Here is a 9,629-nt window from a genome sequence, read left to right on the forward strand (position 1 = left end):
CACCCCAGATGGGACTCGAACCCACAATCCCTGGCTTAGGAGGCCAGTGCCTTATCCATTAGGCCACTGGGGCGGCATACTCATGGGCGTGGCCTAAGTTCTTTATATTACTATACAGATTATTGATATTCAAAGGAAATGTTTTGTATGGAAAGCATAAATCTATGTTTTTACTCGTACTGTTTCTGACATAAGATTTGTAATTGTCTAAAATACTAATATGTATAGGAAAAAGGTATATAAACGCTTGTGGAAAGTCCAAGCGTCGCGATCTCCATGGTGATGCAGTTACGTTCCATGGATGGTCCCATTATCTCACCTAAATATGGGTATTTATTTTGATGTTTAAAGACTTTGGTTATTAGAATATCCCAAAAATGTCATAGATAACCAACACAAGCGCTGAAATATGTTCTTAATATCGTTATCAAGCTGGTATTGGCAAGCTTAGTCCAAAAGCTTTGTATGAAACCCGTACAGTATTTCAGAGTGTTATCCTAATGCAAAATGGAACGTTCCACGCGTGCGCAGTAGCAAGTATGGTTTGTTTGCAGCAGACGAGAGTCGACAAATTAAATAACTAGTCTTAATGGAGGTAAATATATGAGATATAAATATTCTAAGTGACAAAACAACTACTAACCAACCTGCTGTGAAGCAGTCGACATTTTCAATTGCATGTAAGGTAATGTTATGAGTAGCTAGCGAGTGTTAGCCTACTAGCATTAGCTCTATAGTGTAGCTTTGGCAACGATAAACACATTTACAGCACTGTGGATAAATACTAACACTGCAATTGGTGTGTGATGTTTTATACAGGACCTTAAGAAATCCCTAAAGATGCCGCTCTTTGGGAGCACGTTCAGTCCGAAGAAGATTCCACCTCGCAAATCTGCTTCTCTGTCCAGCCTTCACACGGTGAGTAAAGAGGAAATACTGTTTTTATTGCAGCAGCATTGTGCTAAAGACACTAGTTTTCATAATGTGCACGAATGGATGCATTACAATGAACCAATACCTATATTTTGTTTTGATCCCTTATTTACAATACTATGATCCCTAGGGGATAAACAAAATGCTTGGTTTATCTATATTTCATGTAAATATTTCTCTATCTTTTTAATTGTTTTTATAATTGTTTTATTTTTTGGTTGCTTTTCTTAATATTTATCTTCTTTAACTGTGTGTTTGTATGTACCATATACGTCAAGGAAAATTCATCGTATGTGTAAACATACTTGCAATTTTCTGATTCTGATTTCTGATAAATAATGAACGTGTTTTGATACAGCAAATGAGTGGATTGTGCTAAATGAGCTACAGCTCTAAATTATTTTTCATTGGGTGTTCATTCAGACTGATCTATTGTTTACCATTATTTTATCCTCCTCATACTGACTATGTTTTCTACCCTTCATCCCTTTAAGTTGGATCGCTCGACGAGAGAGGTGGAGCTGGGCCTTGAGTACGGACCTCCTGTGATGAACCTCGGAGGTCAGAGTTGGAAATTTGAAGATGGACAGTGGATCTCAGGTAATGAGTTTGGACATTGCTAAATACAGACCATAACAATGGCTGCTTCCATTACATTACATGTCACTTGTTAGACGCTTTATCCAAAGCGACTTACATACTCAATACTGTGGGCAATCCCCACAGGAGCAATTTGGGGTGAAGTGTCTTGCCCAGGGACACAACGACATGCTGACTGCAGTGCGGTTTGAACCTGTATACCTCACCCCCAACACGACAAATGTTATACACATTTTTACCACAATTTGTGAAGGAAACTGGTTTTGTTCTTGCATGCCAATAGAGGGGAATACAGTACAAGCGTTTTCTTTGGATTCGTCATTCAAAGTGTTTTCACAAAGTCAAGGGAACCCAGGGGGAGGTAACATATACCAGTGATAATTTGGGGTTGAAGTTTTTTTGAAAAGTACACAAAAATAATTGTTTTCTTTCTGTTTTTGTTGATCCAGAATCTGGTGGGAATGCATCTGGTAGGGAAGTGCAGCGGCTTAAGAAAAAAAACGTACAGCTCGAGGAAGAGAACAACCTCCTGAAACTTAAGATTGAAATTCTCTTGGACATGGTAAGAACTGACCTTTGACCTTAAATAACTATAACATTAAAGAAGCCATATGTATAAGAAGGAACCATTCTTGCAACATATTAAAGGTGAATCCCAGTAATAATGCTGCCTGCTCACATGTGTTAAAATGTAATACGTAAATGAACTGATTTGTAATCTTTCCACTCTAGTTGACAGAGACTACCGTAGAGTACCACCTGATTGAGAAAGAAGTGGAAGATATAAAGACTCAACATCGAAGGAAGAAATGACAAATCTGATCGGATGCCTCCATCATAGAAATGTTCCTCATTCACAGAGTTTACAGTTTGTCGATGTAAACAAAAAAAGTCTTAATTTGTTTGTTTTTTATTTGCTCATAAGTGCAAACATATGTTTTGCCTAATGAGGACTCTATCTGTTCTGTCTTGTTTCTTTAAATGTGAATCAACATAATTGTTCAATACACAACATATTTTCTACATCTTTGACATGTGTGTGGCAAGTTTTTGCCGACATTTTCTTTTTAAGATTTGTTTTGTATATACTGTATTTTCTAAAATTCATCACAGTGTGTTCGCAATTTGTTTTGATGGCCTCTTTTAGAAAATGACCCTAATCACTCATTGATAACAAGTGACACGTTTACAAAAAGATAAGGAAAAATCCACAACATTTTTGAGCAGTAATGTTTCCAGGAAAGAAGTTTTTGTCAGGGTTCACTAACTGGCTTTTTGCAAATCAGTGAACCTTGAGCAATGTTTTGTTGTTGATCATCATCACAACAGCGTGATCAAGGATTCAAGGATCAATTATTGTCATTATGCAACACAGGGTTGTTCAACAAAATGCTTTCATACCAACCAGCACACAGCAATAGAAACAAAACGGAGACAAATAAGTACACAACCATGGCTAAAAACGAGAAGTGACATAAGTAACATATTAGGGTGTTCTTGACACATTATAAAAGTGTTGGTACATTTGAAAACATGTTTGTTTTTACATAAAACCGATGATTGCCCAGTACAATTGCAAAAAAGTATTTATATTGCACATTGCAGGTTTATTGTACACGATTGCAACATCTTGCAACAGTCTGTATTGTGTCATCATATTTATATACTCTTTTCAAACGTAGTTTCGACTATCAATGTTTGTGTAATAATTTATTTCGAATTAATTAGATTGTCCGAAGTAGAAATACATATTGATTATATCCTGTATTAAAATCAATATTGAGTAACTGCTAATTAAAGGTACGGCCTTCTACAAATCACTTTTGCTCCCTTTAGATAATTGGTGGAGGGACATGTCAATCAAATATACATTGCAGTGATTGGTTGAACAGTCTTAACTGCGCAGGCGCACTCTTTGTCAGTTAATGCAGCGTTTCCACCGACGTTGTTGCTTCCGACAGCGGGATAGACGAAGTACTTTCTAGCCTTTTTCTTTCAGCACTTTAAACCCACAGACTTTGCTTGTTCCACTGTCAGACTATTCAGCGACATAGTTGTGGACTTTATTCGTATACCTACTACTTTTAACAATGCCTCGGGGCGGTAAGTATTGTTATTATTCAAGTAAACGTAGCATGCTAATTTGTAGCAAGCTAACTCTAGCTAGCGAATTGTTAGCTAAAGTATTGCGAACTCACACATGCTTAGCCTTTAGCTTGCTAACCGGTTAGCATGGTGTTTTTTTGCGGCTGTAAGCTATCCAGGAAAGACATCATGTACCAATAGTTATTATTAATGTCTTTGTAAAACAGTTGTTGGTTATTTTAGTAGTTAAACAGTTCAAATGTTTCGATACATGGGCATTTGTTTTTTAAATGCCGGTAACGGTAACTAACTGTTACCATGTGCACATGACAACGACACATTTACTAGTATTTATTTAAATTCCTGGTTCATAGCTTTTGTTTCTACCACCAGATACGTTCCCATGTGTGTTATTCAAGTGCACACTATCTTTATATGGAGCTGTTTTACCCTGATGTCATCATCTAGCCCTCACTAACAATGACATGTAGTCGCGTTGACGTTAAACTACGCTGGCCCTCAGTGAACGTCATTTGTGACTCATCTCCAACCACACACTCTGCAGCTTTTTAATATGTATTTTATTTATTTACTACAGACATTGCACGATAATTAACTCTTCAGTTTCCACCTCAATGTAAATCTGCAATAGATAGTTAGCTAACTAATATTTAACTAGTAGTTCCTGGGGCAGGTTGTTTGATCCAATATTATCAATACAGGTTTTTTAGCAGGCATTTCAGTACAATATAATGCAAAACATACACAAATTAGCATATACATATCAGACAGTGCTGGATATGAGGTAGTAAATGGTGCCTTATTCTTCTGATATTTCCTTTTTAGGACATAAGCTAACTATTTTTGATTTGTCAATACTTTTCATAGTTTTATAGTTGCTCTTGTTTTACAACTTTATTATTTATCTGTGTGTATGCACCAACACCAAAGCAAATTACTTGCATTTAACCATCTCTTAAGTTAATGTTTAAAGAACTAATTGCAGCTCTATCCTCATTTAATAGGAACACTTTTCCAGTAGTGCGTAGCTCTGAACGAAACTTAGTACGTCCCACTTTGCATTAGTATGATAATTTAAATGTAGAAAACATGTCTCATCTGTTTTAGGATATTATGAACCAGACGTGTTCAGGTGTGTTTACTTACAGGGAGTGTACATAATGACAACCACATATCACATCAGCATAAACTCTGACTTACAAAGATCTCATAACATCACAATATAGTCCAGGCATTAGACCTCTCTCTCCTTTTAACAAAAAGCTTCCAGTGTTTTTTTTCACATTTGTGGATGTCGCATGTTACCCTGTTCTGAAAATAAATCACTTAACTTTGCTGTTAGATTGACTAACGTGAACAAACGGTTGGATACATTCACCAGTAACAACTTATTTCTTCTGCTTTGAAGGCAAAAGAAGCCACAAGGGCAGAGGGAAGCAGTTCAGTAACCCAGAGGAGATCGACCGACAGATGAAAGCGCAGAAAGAGTTGGTGAGTGAATCTTTGTGGCAGATTTGGAGTTGCAGTCAAACTGTGTCCGGTGTGATTTGAATGTTTTTGTTTACAGGAAGAAAACCCAGGCGCAGCAGAGAAGGGAAGCGACGCAGACTCGGATGAAGAGAGCAGCAGTGATGAAGAAAATGACGTGAGTAAAGGCAGGGCCATAATGTTGATTTCTAAAAGTGCAAATACTTGTTTTAGATATTGGAATCCAACGACTGACACCACACCTAATGTTGAAATGTGTAACTGCTGTCCATATCATGATCAAATACTACCACCTTTTGAATCAGAAGAGATGGAAAATACTCAATGAGCAATGTTTTTAAAATCACAAAACCACATTCAAACAATGCATATTTCTCTGTCTTTACCAACCATAACTGTCCTGGTGGATAACTTTTTCCCTGATTTTAAAGAAGTATTTATTTTCTCCACACAGTCCAGAAAAAGGAGTGGGGTGGAGGGGCTCATAGAGATTGAGAACCCAAACCGTGTGTCTCAGAAGAGCAAGAAGGTGGCGGAGTTAGACGTCAACGCTCCCAGAGAGCTGTCTCGCAGGGAGAGGTAAGCGTCACTCTGGAAAATGATTGGTTTTGTGCTGTTGTATTTTATTGGGGTTCTGATGTTTCGATTAATACACATATTTCGTCCTACTCTCTCCTTTCAGAGAGGAGATCGAGAAGCAGAAGTCAAAGGAGCGCTACATGAAGCTCCATCTGGAGGGGAAGACGGATCAGGCCCGGGCCGACCTCGCCAGACTGGCCATCATCAAGAAACAGAGGGAGGACGCAGCCAAGAAGAGAGACGACCAGAAGAAAGGTGAGAGGACACCAGAGTGCTGCGGGAATGAGTCCTAAAACCTGGACATGAGTCAGCATTTTACTACTTCCGGGTCGCTCATCTCGAAAGTCAAATGTTGTTCTTAACATGTTTTTGGTTAGAGGACTTAAATAATACCTAAAGTTAATAGAAGCTCTAGAGATGAATGTTTTGCTCTTCGACATAAAATATAAGTACATTTCAGCAAACTCCTAAATGTCCAATGTTGCCAACAACTGTCATAAGAAAAATGTCATCACACTGAAAATTAGCCGCCTTTAGCTTCGTGGTGGTGACGTGAAGCAGCGTTTCCGCCAGGGGGGCGTCTTGCCGTCATTTGACGCTCTTATTCAGCTCGGAACGCCCTGAACTCGAGCCGAGGGCGAGAGTTTTTGTCGCTTGAAATGTTGGAGGGGCAAAGGAGTCTGGTGGGATTCTTTTCGCCGTCAGCAAAGCGTGTTCCTGTGACGGAAAGTGTACTGCCGGCGAGCCTTGGCGGGGGGTGCTAGTGGAGCACGCGCGTGAACTGCGAGCACCGGAGCCTCACAGCGGCGAAACTGACTGAGGCTCCGTGGTAAACTGTGGTAACATGAAGAGCCGTTTGGGAGCCGAAAGAGCCGGCTCTTCTTAGTGAGCCGAGCCAAATGATCCGGCTCACTAAAAAGAGCCGCAATTCCCATCACTAATACGTAAAGAGATAGTATCTATAACTTAAGGGACGGCTCAATTCAAAATTCAAGTCACGTGACACGACGTGACGTCACACCTCCCGCTCTCGGGGTGGACGCCCTCTCAGCCCTGGTCTGGCGGAAACACTGACGTGAAGTCAGGTGACCAAGATGTAGTAACTTATTATTATTGTCTTATCTTAACTTATTGCTTCTGGCGACTGCATTTATGCTTCAAAACTCTAAAAGTAGTTCCTAATATGAGATGATTATCCTGCTGAACAAAGCGTGACAGATCTTATTTATCTGTAATATTCTGAAAAGGGAACTCTCGCAATGCTAACTTCCAATTAGGCCTACAAAAATGCGTCATCACTATATAGACACACTGAGCTGTTCTGTAATGAATCCTTTTTTGGTTCAGTTTTAAAAGTAGTAGCTGTAAACGCACATCTGTATTAGTGACATTAACACCATTGATAACACTGGACATTTTTCAACCTGTTGCTTCTTTTTTCTCTTCTCTTTTTCCAATCACTATCAGAGAGTGAAGACTCCAAAACCAAGCGCTAGTCGTCCACCTGAAAGCTTCAACACGCACTTCAGTCTCAGAGGGTCGGAGGAGAGAGGAGGAGGAGATCTGGAGGAGGAGAGCGGGGGGGGGGGGGGGGGGGGGGGGTGGAAACCAGAACGAGAGGCATCGGATCAGGGGCAGCTCCTTGAACTCCTGTCCCTCATTTCAAATCCGAGGGGCGAGGGTCTTCCATAACAGCGAGGTCAGAACGGGTGCATTAAAACGAGATGGAGAGGAAATGCAACATTTGGGACGCCTCCAGGGGACACTCGCAGGTTTTCCAAGTGCTTCACCGCCTCTTTACTCTTTCAGGGTTTTAATTCTGAAGCTGCTGAAGTTATTTTCTTTTTCGATTCATACACTTGTTTATTTTTTTTCTACATGGTTACCTAATACAAGTTTACTCGATGACTGAACAGGTATTCCAGTGAGCGTGCATGGGGATCACTTCTTGGTGCTTTGCCTTTCCTTCCATCTCGTCTGTTTTTGTGAGTCGGCAGATGGAGAGAAAGAACACTATTCACAGGATAAACTGATATATAGGAATTATACAATGTAGGTTAGTGTTTGTGGATATATTGCGCAAGACATTGGTATAATTTTCTAAAGAGTTATGTTCCCCCCCCCCCCCCCCCCCCCCCCCCCCCCCCCTACCATCCAAACATAAATATTCTGATTTTCAATTCTGTCCCGCTGTTTGATCCTTCAAAAACGGAATAGTTCGCTGTCGTCCTATCACAGCAGGTCTAGAAAGTAGAACTTATTTTACGTGTTATTTTCCCCAATTTGTACACTTTGCTCACTCGATTCATCTTATTTCTGTCAGTTCAGAAGTGTTTCAGAATGTTTTCTGTAATCCTTTTTGCTCAAAGCACCTGGAATATTACTTGAATTGCCTATAATAAGCATTTTTAAGTTGTCAAACATCACGTCTGGAGAGCATGTTCTCACTCTGCCTCAGTTACTGTGGCCTTGCCCTGTTTCTGAAGGGTCCTCTGTGGTTCTATAGGAGGGATTGTGTCTTTTGTTGCCTTTTTTTAAACAAAGTTTACACAACACCAGTTCACTGTCTGTCTCCTGAAGTTAGTCCTACAAAGAACCCACACTGAGTTTCTCAGGTACATCACTCTCTACTCCAAACAGTCTCTATCACATAGACAGCTCAATTTAAACAGTACACACTTCCCAAAGACGACTTACTGCAGGGTCTTTTTATCCTTTAGTGCACGTGATAGACCGGTGACTCAGTGGGGGGGGGGATTTGGAAATGCCTTGATCAGGAAAACCTCCCTATAACCTGGACATATAACACACCTGTAGAAACCACAGTGTGAGAGAAGAAGCCACATCGTCTAAATTGGATTCCTCGAGTTCTCCATGTATCCGAAGTCATTTTTAAAAAATAAATTCATTAATAGATAAACTACTTTGTTGTGTTTTTTTATTTATTTTCTCAACATGAAGGCAGCCGATTTAAAGGGAACGAAACACTGAATGCCGTTGCTGATCCAAAACCGATTATTTGTCAAAACCAACACTGGCCCAATCCCAAACCACGCCCTACACACTCCCCCTCCGTGACGGAGAGACGCTCGCAGCTCAACGAGGCTCCCTCCTGTCAGATGGAGGGAGTAAATACAGCGGCAAGCTTTGGGACAAACTCCCCTCTCTCTGGCAGAAACAGGAAATGCCGTAACTTTATGTAACAACGGTTTCAAATCAGCATCTCTTTGACAAAACATTAAAATTAATAACTAAAATAAAACTCCAAACATCTTTAATTGTGTTGGAAAACATTTAGTCCTAAAGCAATGCAGCAGTAGCATGATATATTCAACACAGCAGGACCAGCTCAAATACGATAACATCAATATATTTCCTAACGAATACAAAATAATAGGAGCTTCACAAATTTCCTCTATAGAGTAATTTACCTTTTGCTATAAAACACCATTTCCTGTGTGTTTATTAGTACATTTGTAACATACACACTTCTTGTAACAATTGCCTCTCAGAGTGGCATTTAATCAGCTGAAAAATAATCTGTGTTAATAGCATTTAATACTATTTGATTTCCTTCATAAAGGACAGAAAACATTTAATATATTTTGTCATGGCTGAGAAGTTGAGCATCATTTTGTGTATCTGCAAGAAAAATGTATATTATGTCGTGATTAAGGGTTCTATTGTGTTCAATCTTTAATTTGATTGTTATTCGGAACAATATATTGTTCGTGAAGCAATTTTTTTGCTGCTGTAAGAACAGATTTATCCAAATGTTATCCAAAACGACTTGCCACCCTTGTTAGTGCTGTGCATTTTGCAGTTTCCACCACTAGACTGCAGCACCTGACCTCCACCATGTGTGCTGCAGCGCTTCAGGCACTGAAAGCATCAGAAAAGGCTGTTTCACCACAACCCAGATA

At 39.7% G+C, this 9,629-nt stretch overlaps 2 protein-coding genes and 1 non-coding gene across 5 annotated transcripts; 2 read left to right on the forward strand and 1 right to left on the reverse strand.

Annotated features, from left to right (window-relative positions):
• On the reverse strand, window positions 1-73 carry trnar-ccu. Its single transcript has one exon. It is a non-coding gene; the product is annotated as a tRNA-Arg (tRNA).
• A 447-nt stretch (window positions 74-520) lies between these two features.
• Window positions 521-2,563, forward strand: cby1 (chibby homolog 1 (Drosophila)). Of its 3 annotated transcripts, none has more exons than XM_034119638.1 (5): window positions 521-595; window positions 820-918; window positions 1,428-1,533; window positions 1,983-2,095; window positions 2,266-2,563. In XM_034119638.1, the coding sequence occupies exons 1-5, from the start codon at window positions 590-592 to the stop codon at window positions 2,344-2,346; spliced, it is 405 nt and encodes a 134-aa protein (XP_033975529.1). In that variant the 5' UTR covers window positions 521-589; the 3' UTR covers window positions 2,347-2,563. The 3 variants fall into 3 exon arrangements, with proteins under 3 accessions (XP_033975529.1, XP_033975531.1, XP_033975530.1); XM_034119640.1 differs by having other exon boundaries at window positions 528-685; XM_034119639.1 differs by having other exon boundaries at window positions 529-680.
• An 813-nt stretch (window positions 2,564-3,376) lies between these two features.
• On the forward strand, window positions 3,377-8,629 carry pdap1a (pdgfa associated protein 1a). Its single transcript, XM_034119636.1, has 6 exons — window positions 3,377-3,636; window positions 5,048-5,130; window positions 5,207-5,284; window positions 5,582-5,706; window positions 5,810-5,961; window positions 7,174-8,629. The coding sequence occupies exons 1-6, from the start codon at window positions 3,624-3,626 to the stop codon at window positions 7,200-7,202; spliced, it is 480 nt and encodes a 159-aa protein (XP_033975527.1). The 5' UTR covers window positions 3,377-3,623; the 3' UTR covers window positions 7,203-8,629.
• The last annotated feature ends 1,000 nt before the right edge of the window (window positions 8,630-9,629 follow it).

The sequence above is a fragment of the Trematomus bernacchii genome, unplaced genomic scaffold (genome assembly GCF_902827165.1).
Source record: "Trematomus bernacchii unplaced genomic scaffold, fTreBer1.1, whole genome shotgun sequence".
Taxonomy (NCBI): Eukaryota; Metazoa; Chordata; class Actinopteri; order Perciformes; family Nototheniidae; genus Trematomus; species Trematomus bernacchii.